This window comes from Hylaeus volcanicus, chromosome 5 (genome assembly GCF_026283585.1).
Source record: "Hylaeus volcanicus isolate JK05 chromosome 5, UHH_iyHylVolc1.0_haploid, whole genome shotgun sequence".
Classification (NCBI taxonomy): domain Eukaryota; kingdom Metazoa; phylum Arthropoda; class Insecta; order Hymenoptera; family Colletidae; genus Hylaeus; species Hylaeus volcanicus.
Window position 1 is genome coordinate 19,456,929 of NC_071980.1, and position 15,860 is coordinate 19,472,788.

The window sequence follows — 15,860 nt, forward strand, 5'->3', positions numbered from 1 at the left end:
TTTTTCCTAAATCCCCGCGAATGGATGTAATCGCCGAGAGTACATCTGGAAAAGTCTGCTAAACTTACATCAGCGACACTAAAAAGCACACAATATTAATCCATTAGTACATAGACGAAGAGAACAACTTGATGAAACTGTAAAATTAATTATAAGGTCATTAGTTAAGACATTCGCTAATGAGGAAAAGTACTTAGTTTGAGTCTTCACACTTCAACTGCTACTGATTCAAATTTGTATTAAAAAGGATTTTTCAAGGGGTCGTGTAGTTGTGGTTGACATATTAATACAAATATAAATTACTATAACTAGATTACGAAATTTATGTATTTATATAGAAATGTAGGAAACATACGAAAAATATGTAATATATGAGCCGTTCATGGCAGAAATCAATTAACTTCATAAAACAAATAGTAAAGAAAAGCGACGAAATAATGTACATTCTGTTTTAAAATTCCCTTTATAATATAAATTCAAATGAATATTGTAGAATGTATAAATACAGATGTAGTTTTCATGTAACGGTATATAAAATTAATAAGAAAGATAGCGAAGAAATAATCCTCAGTAATGTTACAATTTTTATGTGACTGGTGGAGGTAATCGATTTGTGCAGTGAACGGTTCGCATACATAATCTATGTTGAATATATTCTACAATTAATATAATAATATTGTTATTTCGTTTTAGATACACACCTTTTGGTTATGCTTAGCATGTATTTATTACATTAGTTTATTAAGTACATTCCACAAAATTTACATTCAAAGAAAAAACAAAATCCTGCATCCCCTTTAGCAAACCCCTTTACAAACATTCCCAGTGAACCGTGTCAGTAATTTTTCCGGTCTCCGAATCAACTCAAACATGGACCAACACAGTTAAATCTGCTCCACAGGTCACAGACGTGTCGCATCGCAACAGCAGCAGCGGTACCAGCGGCAGCGCCTCGTCGCCCAGTTCCGGGGTGAGCAGCCAAATAACAGGTAGCCACCAGCAACAGCAACACACGGCCAGCCAGCAGAACAGCAACAGCTCGCAAGCGGCGTTGGCTGCACAACTGGTTGGCCAGCAGTTGCTGATGCACGGCTCGTTGGGCGCTCTGGGGCCCCAAGAGATCCAAGCTCTGGCCTCGATGCTCCAGCCGCAGCAACAATCGCTGCAGCAACACTTGCAGCAGTTGGCCATGTTTCAGCAGGCCAATCCCGCCGCGGCAGGTCAGGCACAGTTCTTCCTGCAGAATCAGGTTCGTGAAACATTTTTTATCGTTTCAGTACTCTAGGCTAGTTTGAAAAGAAGGTTCTGTTGGGTTGAAAACTCTTCTGGAGAAAGAAGTCTTATTCTTCTTCTCTTAGGAAGAGATGGAGGTCTTGTTAAAATGATTTCGAATTGGTAGGGTGTTGTTTGAGATTCTGAAGTGGTGTTTCGATTGGTTGAATTGATGCAGAGATGTGGACTTGAATATTAAATATAGACGTTCTTAATAGTATGATTCTTTTTTATTTTTTTATTTGTTCATTTAAGAAGCAGTGATCTCTGATGTAATGCATTGTTCCTTCTGGATAGCGAACGATCAAATTACTGTTATTTATTTAGTAAATGGGTTGAGTCTCAAGTGTCTGGTCTCATAATGAATTAATACATCTCTGGGAAAAAAATCTTTCATTCAAGTTCCTGTTTTAAAACGAACAAGTAATGTTGTGCACCCTGCTAATACATTAATCCATTTTCAAAATGAAACTTTGTGAGAATTCATCTGAGTTTAGCATGTAATTGTCGAAAAATCAGTATATTTTCTTGCGCCACTTACGTTGGTACTGGTACTTCCAATCATAACAAATAGATTGATTTTATTAACAAGACGTGCTTCAAGCGATTGCGTTCTTTAGAAGCACTCGACATGATCCCACTACTTCAGTTTCCGAACGAACGTCTATTTCATTCCAATCGAGGATCGAGTCACACTTGCCAGAAATAGCATTAAACTGAGAAGTCCTCGAGTGTCGTTCGAATGGAATACCCAGCGACGGAATCTTCTCTTTCGCGTAAGACACAAAAGACTCTGACGCGTTCCGTATCGCTGGAAAAGGAATTATTCTCAACAAACGCTCCCCGTGCACTCGAATTCCTGTCATTGTTCTCCCAGCGCTCGGGTACTCCACCGAATTACCTACTCGATACGAATTCGATTCGAGTCGCGACGAGGTGGGGTGGGTTGGATCAGCGAGAATCCAAAGACGACGTTCCTCCCGGTATCTGATCGGCCGCCCAAAAGAAGCAGACATCTTATTCTTCGGAGACGGCTCGCTCGATTTGACGACCAGATAACTGCCAGGACGATGTCACAAAGGGGACAGGAGTTTCTACTTGTTCTCGCGTTTTCTCTAGCTGACGTGTCTTCGGAGGACGTGCTGCGCGCGAAACAGTCGATAAGGGCGGACATTGGCTGTTTTTCGAATAACGTTGCTGTCCATTGGGGTTTCAAATAGTATTTTGAGTTGTTAGATCTCAGAGAATTACGACGATATAATTTACAGAGGTCTAGGGATCAGAGGATTTCTTTGTATAAATTACATTCCTTTGTACAAACTACTGATCGGAGTGTTTGTTAAACGAGTGAACAGAGTAGGTAGGACATTCATAATTGTAGGTGTCATGGTCGAAGAATTGTAGAAAAGAGCAGTGTTATTTGTTTCCTTGTAATATGTTTGTGTTGGGTGTCTCAAAATTGTTAACCCATTCATTGCCAACTATAAGTTAAAATTGATTGCAATTACTCAAGAGATAAGTTTATAACCTCAGGAATTATTGCAAAAGAAGATCGTAAATTTTCTTTTTAAAACGACAAATTTAATATCATCTGTATTAAATCTTAGGGCCCAGGGCGCTTTAAATTTGCATGGCAGCGAATGGGTTAAAAAATCCTCATCTTGCTAGTTCAGACATCCAATCCCTTTGGTACGTCCACCCTACAATTGTAAAATGGACAGACCACAATTATTGTTGAGAGGACTGTTGAGAAATTATTCCACAGTAGAAATACCAAAAAGGTTAAGTGCAACAATTGTAAAAGTATTGACTGGCAATACGTCTCGACTCACACCTAGAAGTACACCTCTAGAAGTACCTTAGTTAAGAAGTTATGATCTATTCGATTTTAACTTCTAAGCGCTACGTCCTATTGTTAACAACTCTAACAAAAACCAACATCAGCGATTCTCTAGCGGTATATGTACACAAAATGCTTTAGACTTACGAGGGAAGTCTTAACTAGCTCATGCTGGCATCGAGCCCATTCGTTACTTCCAGCTACAATTCCAAATTACAAGGAACTATTGTCTATCAGCACAACACTATCGTTGCACCGTGTACGACTGATCCTACATTAAATCATCACCTCTGTGGATCCTAATAGATCTCCAGAACGCAGGTATCCATCGTTCATCACGCAAATAGGCTTGCACAATCCTCCAAATCGTTTCGTTTCCACGTGATCCAGCGGATCGAAATGGGAAAAATTCGATTCACGATATATCCGGGGATGAAAAACGATCCTCCTTCCTGGATACGATTCCAGCCTCCACCCCCCGTCCCTTCCTCCAAGCTTTCACCATACCAGCGGGCTGCTGAATGGGCCCCAGGTCTGCGCGTTTACCAAAAAGTTTCTATAGATTCCATCGCGAGGAGCGCGTGCATTCGCCGTCTCAACCTTCTGGAAAAACTAACAAAACGACTTCGAACTTGAGCAGATTTAATGGCGGCTCTCGTGTCCAACTGTACGCACGTATCTGCGAGCATCGAAGCTGGGGTTCTCCGTGTGTCGTTTGAAAGGTGCAACGAGGAGGGATCCTTCAGGCACCTTGCCACGGGGGCACCTTTTGTTCCCTCACACGTGGCCTGGGCTGTTTCTTTCTTACCTTCGTGTATCTCTACCCTCGATACCCTCCCCCTGTTCTCGGTTTCTTCAGCTTTTCCTCCGGGAAACACCCTCTTGGTTCTTTTCAGAACGCTCCATCGGGGATTAGGGCACACGACCTCTGCGTCGCGCAACCCTTTCTCGAGTGAGTCGCAACCTGCCCCCACGAACCCTTTTCAAAACGTTACACGCGTGACATAAGAGTTTCCGAGGCTTGCATAACAGATATTTAATTTCGTCACGCGACGGTGACGTCTCAACTTCAAAGGACCTTGCGGTAAAGGGGTGCTTTCGTAATAAAATGGCTTTGTACCTTTCAAGGGGTTTCGTTGTGGGACACTTGAAATATTTTATTCTTTTAGCTTCGATTTTAAATTGTTCGATCAGTTTGCGTTACTAGGAATTGAGTATTAGATATGAATGTCCAGAGTGAGTTGGTTCAAGGTTAGAGGACTGTCGAATCGTTAACCTTTCAATCGCTATGAAATTACAGTTTTCGTGAATTAGGTAAATACAGGGAATATTAGAGTCGGTGATTTGTATTAAAAATTGTAAGAATAGTAATAATGATAATTTTTTCGGTAGGGGTTGAGACCTCTTCAGGTATGGAGAGATGGTAAATTGCAACAATTTCTAAAGATAAAAACGTTTACAGTCAGTCCCATAAGTATTCGTACCCTCTATAATTATTGAAGCTTGTTTAATTTAAATGAATGCTTCATGTTTCTAAATAAATTTGTAATTGTAAATATGTACATATGTGAAGTTTATTCATGTACATACTTATAATGGAAAATTGATTTGGAAACATGAAGACTATCATTTAAATTAAACAAATTTCTTCAATAGATATAGAGGATATACTTATGGGACTGACTGTATAACACAAACATCTCTTCCTTAATTTATCATTACTTTAAATTTAATTGACACAACTTACATTACACCACTTAGACCACTGCAATTAACACTACATTTGCGTAAACTATGTCTAGGTTTGAAAACAAGCATCGTAGGGAACATTGAAATAGATTTCTTTGCTGTAGATCGTTTGAATAGGAAAGGGTGCACAGGTGATCCATAATTCTTCGCAACCTGCTCCGGCACGTGGCCGTATTCAAAACAGCCACGCGCAGGGTGTCTTCGCGGGCAACAATAAACGTAAATAAGTTCTCGTGGCCCGAGAACGACACGCGACCCGTCCCGAAAACCCTTTTCCTCTGCGGGCACCGAGCGTTTTGCACGAGCCCCTTATTCTCCTAATCGAGCATCTGGTTAAGAAAAGGGTGAAGATAATCGATCGGTCGGGGCGCCCCTCGAGCAATTCCATACCTGTCCACGGGCGCAACACGTGTCACTCTTCGATGCCTCCAATGAAAATCTCTCAATTCTCCCGTTATATCACCCTTTGAAATCATCAAGTTCGATACACCGTGGCAGATCTTGAGATAAACTTAACATCGAAATTATATCACTTGTGCATTACAATAAGTCTTGAGATCTTCGATACTGCATGGTCCAGGTTCTTGCGGTTGTTACTATTCGAGGATTCCACATGTCAACCGTGTCCTTTTGTTTTAGACTATTCGCCAGTGCTGCAGACTTGAAATAGACCCGAGAACGCGCTTCGATCTTAGTCCTTAGACTCCTCCGAAGCGCTCTCTATAAGCGTTTTCTATAAACCAAAATTGTTTAACCGCATTACCTTACTTGCCATTAGTTTACAAGTGTTTGAAAATACGTGATGCTCCATCCTTGCGAGCAGACCATGTCCTTCGAAGCTGCAGAGCTGGCGAAACGTGAGAAACCTCGAAAAGTATGACCTGTAGCGTTGTAAAAAATGAACGAGACCGTTGTCAACGTATCAATGGTCGTGAACGTCTTGCAGGGGCTGTTGCAGAGCGGTGGCTACGCCTCAAGACCCAGTCATCCGCGCTCACAGTCCATGCAGGTACTGTCCTACGATAGGGATTGTTCATCCTTCGCTTGCGTTACGTCTGAGGCGAAACGAAATGTTTTCTTTCCGTCTAAAGACCTTGGATCTCAGACGTTTCCAAGCAACAGTTGATCATAAAACGAGAGAACGCTCGACGAGGATGACACGGAGTTTTCTCTGTTATCAGGTGCAAGCAGTGGCACAGGCAGCTCAGCAATTGCAAGCCCTGCAGAAGCAGCAGGCTCTTCAGGGCGGTGGAGGTCTCGTCGGTCGAAGTTTAGCGCAACAAAGGTCGCCACCGCCTCCTGGCACGCCGCCAGCAGTGAAACAACCGCCCACCAGACTGGAACCTTCGCCAGAAGAGACGACGGACCTCGAGGAACTCGAGCAGTTCGCCAAGACCTTCAAGCAGAGGCGGATCAAGCTTGGATTCACTCAAGGCGACGTTGGCCTCGCTATGGGGAAACTCTACGGCAACGACTTCTCCCAGACGACGATCTCCAGGTAAGCTACTTGGCCACTTGGAACTATTGGGCAGAGTCGAATTGTTATTTAAAGTCTGTTGAAGATGAAGGGTCTCCAGATTTACTTTCGTAGACAAGTATGTGTACAAGTTTAAGAACGATGAATACACATACTTTATTTATTTTATTTCTACGTTTCGACCCTTTGTTTTAGAGTCGAAGTTTAGAGTCATCTTCACTATAAATGTGAGTTTAGTTGTGTTGAGTTTAATAAATTGAAAAATGAGAAAGAATTTTCTTAATGTATGTTTTTGTATTGAAACGTTGAAAATTTTTATTTTACGTGTGTTTATCTGGTAAATTTAATGAAGGGATGTGTACATGTTATTTATTTTCAACCTTTCCGATATATTCAGACCTGCACCACCCCTAAAAAATCGGCATGAACTTTCCAGACAACCTAATAGTAAAAAGAGAGGCATAGTGTGAACAGTCAGTCCCATAAGTATTCGTATCCTCTATGTTTATTAAAAAAGTTTGTTCAAATTAAATGATAGGTTTGATGTTTCCGTATCAATTTGTTATTACAAGTATATACACGCGTAAAGTTTATTCATGTACATATTCATAACGAAACATTTATTTGGAAATATTAAGCTTACCATTTAATTTAGACAAATGTGTACAATATAGCTCGAGGATACGAATAGTTAGCGGACTGTATGTCTCGTTATACTCTCAGTATCTTAGCAGCCTAAAAAATTGCAATTCGACCCTGTTGGTTAGTTTCTACGTCTAGAAGCGACGCAGTTTAAAGTTTATCGTTTTCAATGCCTCTTTTTTATTCCACAGGTTCGAGGCGCTGAACCTTTCCTTCAAGAACATGTGCAAACTGAAGCCCCTTCTGCAGAAATGGCTGGAGGACGCCGATAATTCCCTGAATAACCCAAATTCCCTTTCAAACCCACTCACCACGCCGGAAGCCATCGGCAGGCGGCGGAAGAAGAGGACCTCGATAGAGACCAGCGTCAGAGTGGCGCTGGAGAAGGCGTTCGTGCAAAACCCGAAACCCACCTCGGAGGAAATCACCATATTGGCCGACAGCCTGGCGATGGAGAAGGAAGTCGTTCGGGTGTGGTTTTGCAATAGGTGAGCTTCAAATCTCCGCACTTGTGCTCCCTCCTCTTGGCTTCTTCGGCTTTGTCGAACAGCAAAGCTGGGAAGCATTGGGTTGCTCCGCGAGTCTTTGAATCTTCTTGAAAAATGAAATGAATGAATCGTGAAAGATGGAATTTGAGTGAGCGAAGGTAACCGTTACATTGCATGGAAAACGTTCCGTAATTCTTGCTCGCATGTCTCGAATAATCTAACCTTATCTATTAGAACTGGGTTGTCTACGTCGTCTCTTACGTAAAAAGACATCTATTTCTAGACTACACATAACAAGGATAACAATACAAAAAAATATATAAATAGAATTTTTTATCACACCACCATACATTTTGGACCTAGCACCAAGTGATTACCATCTATTTTGACCACTACAATATTTTCCAACTAGACAAAATTCAACATTATTGAACACGTAAAATCATCACTAGATGAATCTATCAACTCAAAAAAGGTTACAGAAATGGGATCGTTCATACGTCTATAATTAAAATAAACGTAAGCTTTACTTAGGGGATGATTTAATATTTCACTCAACCATTTCTGAAACGCACAAAGCAAAGACTCGCGGGACTCCTAAAATCGCCTCTCCAATCGCATCGAATTTAACGATACAAGTTTTCATCCAAAAACTTAACGAAGGCGGTTTTCCTCTTGCAGACGGCAGAAAGAGAAGAGGATCAATCCGCCGACAGCGGCGATGGGCAGCCCGACGATGGCGTCTCCTGCCCCGTCGGTGTTCGCATCCCTGGCGAGTTCGATGTCTGGCAGTCCTCTTGCATTGACGACGCATTCCTCGGGGATGGGCCACCCCCATTCTCACCCCGCGCCCCTCGGCTCGCCGTTACCTTTGGCCCTGGTGGCATCGGCAGGTGGAAACTACCATCCGTTGAGCGGCAAGTCCCACGAGTGACACCAGCAGCCGACCCATCCCGGGGAGGCTCTATTTCATCAGCATCATCACCAGCAACCGCATCAGCAGCAACAGCAGCAACGACGTTTGTGCAATCTACCTGAGTTCTATCACTAATCACCGCCAGGTGGTCTGTCTGCGGATGGCAATGACGTGTCACTGGTGGTCACACAGCGTCAACGATTCGAGGGGATCGGGATCATCGAATCCGCCGAATGGAATTTGGCGCGAAACGGACGAACGCGGATGATCGTCGCGGAAGGGGATAAAGCAATAGTCAGCTTTTTGGGAGTGGAAGAGACGACGAAGACGCCGTACCTAACGGCACGATCGCGATACGATACGACACACATATCCTGGCGACGAGGTCTCGCTTCGAAAGGACTTGACGATGGAACGAGGCACCGATCGGTCCTCGATGAGAGAGAACGCTGAAGGAACGATATCGTGGGCTGTCTTCTGCGTTGTTCGGAGCGAGGCGTAACCTCGGAGTATACGAAGCACGCGGGGATGCTGAACGTCGACGAAAGACTTTTAGACAATTGCTTGTTTCGACTTAGGAAATTCGGTATCGCGAACTGCGGCCCAAAGACGCGTCTAGAGAACATAGATTGTCGGTATTTCGTTAAGTTTCACGGTTTTTTCTCAGTATTATGCGTTTCTTCGGTTGTTAACGTTGACTTGAATCGTAGGACGTCGCGAGTCGTCTTCTCGTGCACTCGAAACGAAGCTTTCAAAGTCGGCCGCCGGTTCGAGGCTCTAGTTCCCAAGTTCGCAACTTTCTGTTTCCTTTGAATTTAATATTTGCACCGATCGTTGAATGATTGGTTCTTTCCGTTGTATCAACGGAGAAGAAAAGATTGCTAACGAGATCGTTGGAAGTCGTTGAAAGAGACCTTGAGCGATTTGAATTACATGAGAAACATCAAGGTACAGCGACTCACTGTCCTTGTTATTGTAATCGTTTGGCACAATTATAATTGTTGCGAGTGATCCCCATTAACCTTGTCGATTATCGTATTGCGAGTCCCCTTATAAGTATTACTATCGTGTGGTATAATTACAGGGATCGAAGCTCCGTTTTGAGACCGAAGCGGCTAACTTCGTTTCAAGCGTCTTCCGTTTACGAACGTTTCCAACAACGGTGGAGTTCCTGAGTTGACTTTGTAGCTAAAAGAGACTTTGGAGGCTTTGTTCTCGCGTACACGTTGTACACCGTTTACCTACAAGGAGCAATTAACAACACGAATGCAGCCGGCCACGGTCCGCCATAAAACAAGGCCCTCGATCGGCTTCCCCGAGTTATCATTTGAATTATCATGAAATATTTATCAAGAGGGGAACCGTTCGACGATACACATGTAATTATCGACTGGTTTCCCTCCCGAGTCGTTTTGCTTCTCCTTTTGCCCGTCGAAACGACTTCCACATCGAACCGTATTAAATTTTAAACGACCCAAAGCGATCTCGAGTAATCCTCCTCGGCGTTGGTGACCGCGAACTTCGAAATCGTTGAGGAAGGAACTTTGAAGGGAGTACGGATAAGAATTCTTAACCGTTCGCGTTCGTGTTCGAACGAGTCGCAGGGAAGCACGAACACCTCGAGCCAACGCGACCGACGAGAATATTCATCGTGTCGCGATCGAGAGGATGTTGGACTCTTCGAGGTTACTCGACTCTCTCCGTGGTAAGCAGGGTTTACGTACGACTTGCGAGGAAGCGTTCGCTATTTCAAGATCGAGAGCTCGCCCTCTGCTGAAGCTGAGATGGGCAGAGTTTGCGTCCAAACAAAATTTGGGACGATGAATGAAGGATAACGCTGTTTTTTTTTTGTTCGTTGTTCGAATTATCGAATTAAATATTTCGCAAGGACCATATGAAGATTGAACTATTCGATCCAATAAACGTTACGTATTATTCAAATGAAATTTTGTTTATTTCTGACAGAAGGTCACTGCGAGATTGTACTGGTTGATTTTTGGTAGAAACACGCGGGCGAATTTATCGAAGCTTGACCATTCACTGCCACGAAGAACACGAAACGTCTATGTTGAGTACTCCGATATTTAACATTTTTGTTTGACATTTTGGGTGGAAATTGACGGTTACATTTTGCCAGAGACTCTTGGGATTATCGAATCATCCAGTTTTCTTTTCGAGATTGAATGTTGCGGACGAGCTTCCGATTTTCAAAATACAAGCAACGCTGCCTCGTCGGTGGTGAAAAAATGCGGCGAGGTCCGACAATACGTTTTGTACATAATTACGCATACGTTTGCGTGTCTGTCGCAGCGTCATACATATCCGTGCCCCGAGTCTGTATATATTTAAATTGTACGAGCGTAAATTTGGTGAAATTTACAAGAATGCGACGGTTGACTCGTTCTTCCTAATCCATGATCGCTTGACGTTCGAAGATCTGAGAATCTTAGTGAATTAAAAAACAAACAATTGATCCACACTCTTTGTTTAATATAAGAAATGATTCTACGAGCAATTATAACTCAATATAGCAGAGGAATACACAGCTGAGTTTTTTCTAGGCATCAACTCAAAATCGCGATCTTCCCAAAAATTCTCATTTATCGGTTCCAAATAAAAGTATCGTCACCTAGAAACGTTAATACAAAAGAAATGAACAAAACTTAGACCGTAAACATTACGAGTCAAACGCTGCGCGACTAACATGCTAACTCGGTAACAATAAACTTCCAACAATTTTATCTCTGCCAATTTTTAAGTTAGATGACTCAAAATTTCGACGTATACTTGTGGAACACCTTGAATCGCAGGTGCAAATTTTCAGATTAATAGCGTGGGTAGTTTTCGCGAAGTAAAATCGCGAATGCAATAGTGATACGATGTTCGGGTGATTTCAATGCGTGGTTGAGTCGCATAGTCACGCTCATAGTGTTCAGAAGTGATTTCGTTTAGGTGAACGAGTTAGCGTTCGTATTCTTGGCGGATGTCATTGGTCCGACACGAGGGTCTTGTAGATACCTGTATGTGCATATGCCTATGGTACGTACCGGGTGAACAGAATTTTATCATCTTAATCATTTCTGCAACTATTGGAAATAATCAAATCACTTCTATTTCTGAAACTTCGGTTCAGAGAGACTTAGAAACTATGTATAGTACATTTTTTGTAACTTATCTTCTTCAAGTTTTCAAGGTCAACTTCTTCTGTCTTTAACGGGTGGCTATTTTTTTTGTGACAGAGAAATTAATTCTGAGAGAAAAAGTATGAAGGTATATCCATTCCAAAACTAACATTTTCGTTTCATTACCTCGAATGTTACAGAAACATTGTTAGAACAGAGTTCCAATTCTATTGTAGTCGCTGTGCATTGTTAGAAAATCAAGTTGACTTTAGAAGCTTGAGAGTCACTTTGATTCCGATTATCAAGAAAAAATTCTATCAAGTTTCACTGTTCACCCAGTGTACACCCGCTACACCCAAATAATTATACATACATATTGGCGCGTATACGTTTACTCGAGTCGATTGAACGCGCTCGTGGTTCGAGAGTTCGCGCCCTCCCCGCTATTTTTTAATGACACATTCGTTTCTCATTGTGAATTTTTGATATCGAGAGGCCGAAGACGCGCGCTCGAGGTGAGAACTCTCGTTCCGGCGCGCAAAAATCGACTGCCTCGAGGTTGGTGAACACCCGGTGACTAATTATGATTAGGGCTATGATTTTTGGACGAGAAACGTCGAATGACAGAGAAGAGACGTTCACTAAGGGCCGTACACATAAAAATTATATCGTAATCGCCGTATGCTAAGTCGTGGATATACCTATAAATATATTATATTATATATATACATGTGCGTATGCGCGTACACGGAAGAAGAAGCGCGAGATGTGAGCACGTGCGTCGGGTTATACATATGCATGTATAAATATACATACTATACATAAATGTATAAAGTAAACGCGGTGTAAATAATATGGGAGAATCGATAGGGAGCGGCGATTAGCGGAAACCGCGGCGGATTTATTCATCGTAGCGATTCGTTTCTTATTATGACGTCAGTTATTATTAAGTACCCTTAATCGTAGGAATCAGTGAGCGTTGCAGACGTGTCGAGATATGGAAGTCGAAGGGTTGGGGATGCCGAACGAATAATCGCTTTTTCATTTTGAGACTCAGAGACAGCTAAATTTTTACTAATATTCACAGTAAAGGATGATAATTTTGAAATTTCAAACAAGCTAGTAGATATATATTTATTTCACAATTGTATTTATCAAGTAAACAAAAATGTATTATTGAAAACAAAAGGGATTTTTAATATTTGAGAATGTTTATGGACGAACTGCAGGATGATAAATGCTACAATTAAATTTTTTGAATTAATACATAAAAAAGAATTTACTAAAGGTATCATGAGAAATATATTACAAGATATAGTTACATCATTTTGTGTAATAATTTCGCAAATTCTTTTCTTACATGTTTATTTAGTAGGTTTGATGGTAACATTCATAAGTTTTGAATATGATTAAAACAGAAACAGTCGAAACTTACACGTACATTAAATAATAGTTTATTATTATTATTATTCAATTCTTCCATGCTAATTTCGCTCATAATGTATTTTTTTATAATGTGTAAAAATGCTCCATTTGGCTTTCCAGCCCTTCGATCTCGTTATCGACAACGTCAGCGCATCTCAGCCGTGTATATTTGTTGCGAAATTCGTTTTTTAAATTGTATATACACATATATATGGCGTCGAACGTTAATCACAAGTGTATGCACATCTGCCAACGTATGTATATATATATATATATATATATATATTATTGATATTATATTATATGTAATTTTCTACGGGAGTGACGTCGACGCGACATGATATATTACAATATATTTTGCGATATTTTAATATATTCTGCTCGCGCGATTATATATAATATAATACATGTATGTATGTATGTATGTATGTAAACGCGTACGAGACGAGATCTCGTATCGATCACGCGCGTCCTTTCGTTCTTAATCACCCACAAGCGTTATCATCCCCTCTCCCTCGAGTTTCCCGATCCTACTGCCGCCAACTGAATCCAGTCCATCGTCCTCTCATGCAACGTACATCGTTTGATTTCTAACCATTAACTTCCAGAGTCGTGGACCAAGCTGTAGTGAAACAAAAGTGCGAATGTGATCAAGTGAGAGAGTGAGAGAAAACGCGAGAGAGAAATTTGACGACGAAAAGAAATACGATATACAAGAAAGAGTTCCTAGAGCACCCGTTTCGAGTGCGTTAGACGTTTTATAAATTTAATGGTGAACGGGTGGGAGACGATAGATGCGAGAGAAATCGTTAGAGCGGAGAACATGATTTGAAAACGAAGCGAGAGTGAGTGATAGCGATAAAGGGACAATTCTGCGTTTTCCTAATCTTCCCTTTCATTTCGTTTTTCTTTTTTTTGTTTTCTTCTCGTTCGTCGGAGGTGTGTAACGTTGTAGATAAAATGAGAAAAATTAGAATCGATAACTCGCCCCCTAACCCCCTCCCTCTGATCGACGTGTCATTGGTTCATTTTTTTTTTCTTGCGAGCCTCGACGAGCCGGCGCATTCCGCGTGCGAATAGACACATTAATTACAGTGATTATTATTATTATTATTATTATTATTATTATTATTATTATTATTATTAATTATTATTATATTATTATTATTTCATTATATTTTAACTTTTATTAATTAAAAATAAAAGTGCTAGACAGACTTTAGTCATTTTGGTTCATTTGATTTTTTTTCGTGCACCGATGATCCTTTGTTTCCCTTTTTGAATGCTTCATTTCTTGAATGTATCGAATATTTTGGATTATGAATTATTGGTATACATGTTTAATCTTCAAGTTGTTAGGGTGAAGCCTAGCCAACTGTATTCTTTTAAACGGTAAAATTTCATTAATTAATGCACACGTTTACCTAGAACCTGAATTGGGGAGCAATTACTTTATCATTCCTTTTGTAATAAACATTTTCAGGATTGATTATAACAGTGACGCCACCAGAAAGTTCAAATACTGCGATTTTGTTATATTCTGTAGACATTGCATATCACATTTCCTTTATGCTTGGTATAAATATTGAAACGAAATTGTTACTTTATACAATGACAAGGTACCAATCAAATAGCTTGAAAATCATGTAAGAATGAAATATAAAAAGTCATTGATTAGACGGTTACAAGAGCAATGCAGATCAATTACACGAATTTTTTAACTTCTTTTGCAAACTTTCACTCCTGTACTGCGTCGAACGTGTTAACCAAATTCTTCGAACATTCAATAGTTAACGTTTCCTTGTTTTAATTTTTCCACCAGCCATTCCTCGCGATGCCGAAACACGCGATATTATGCTCCTACCGTCCCGATCGCGTTCTTTCTGTAAATACGTCTGCGAATGACGCAGAAACCCCGTCACAAGAAGATGCCCAACGGCCACATTTAAAGATGGCGACGAGAGCGCAAGCGAAACCCAACTGGGTGTACCGAGTTTAGTCGACTAATCAATCAGTAGAAACGTATAATTGTCTTCTGAGAGGAGTCTAGCGTTACTATAGGAGCCTACTAACGATTCGATGTGTAACTGGTAAATAACGACGGACGTCGTTCGATTCGACGCGTAGGAATAACGTTTAACTACATTAAGAATGGAATACCCTTAACGATAAACTATTATAAAAAAAAAAAAGTACGAAGACGGTGATTAGCAGAAGAGAAAGTGGGGGGGCGAAAAATGAGAGCACGGTATGACAGTTCTTAAAAGAGTAAACGATGAATAATTATTGATAAGAGAGTCGCTACGACGAGGGGGGATGACCTCGTTCTATGACAAAGTCGTCTAAATTATTTTGTACCAAGAATTAGAGATTTCGGGAAAACCGCGATCTTTTTAAGGGTTCATCAGCGGCCGATGAACCGATTTCACGGTGTTACGATTAGGAATAATTAATTGCGACGATTTCTGACGTCCGCCCCTCGATGTTCGGCGTCGATCCTTCGTTTGGGTATCGAACCGGATGCTGGAGCGCGAGGGAGCAAGTGAGAGGGATTGCGTGCGCGCGTGTGTGCATGTGGCGGTGTATAAATAAAGTCATATCAATCTGGAATAGTTCATGTTATCTAGGATACACTATTACTACGATCATTACCACAAATATGATTAGTAAGAATATTGTAATTGTATAATAAACTGCGTCATAGATACCCCCGTGTCGATTATTCGGTGCCCTGTCTCGAGCCGTTCTGGAATCATCGGTAAGTATTGTTCTATATCGACAAAATACTCATGTCTTGTATTGCCCTTTTAAAAATGTTTAAATTGTAGTTTCATTAGGAATAATGAGGTAAGAAAGCAAATACCAATTCCTTGGAACTGGATAAACGTGAAAGACGACGTTTAGGTTCATCACAACCACGTTGGCAAGC

At 41.0% G+C, this 15,860-nt stretch overlaps 1 protein-coding gene across 1 annotated transcript in view; it reads left to right on the plus strand.

Annotated features, from left to right (window-relative positions):
* Nucleotides 1–14,149, plus strand: part of LOC128876565 (POU domain, class 2, transcription factor 1-like) — a 57,925-nt gene extending 43,776 nt beyond the window's left edge. Inside the window, exons 4-7 of the mRNA XM_054123034.1 lie at nt 902–1,249; nt 6,043–6,359; nt 7,172–7,468; nt 8,150–14,149. Of these exons, the coding sequence (XP_053979009.1) occupies nt 902–1,249; nt 6,043–6,359; nt 7,172–7,468; nt 8,150–8,402 (1,215 nt within the window). The 3' untranslated portion in view covers nt 8,403–14,149. The remainder of the gene's footprint in view (nt 1–901; nt 1,250–6,042; nt 6,360–7,171; nt 7,469–8,149) is intronic.
* The last annotated feature ends 1,711 nt before the right edge of the window (nt 14,150–15,860 follow it).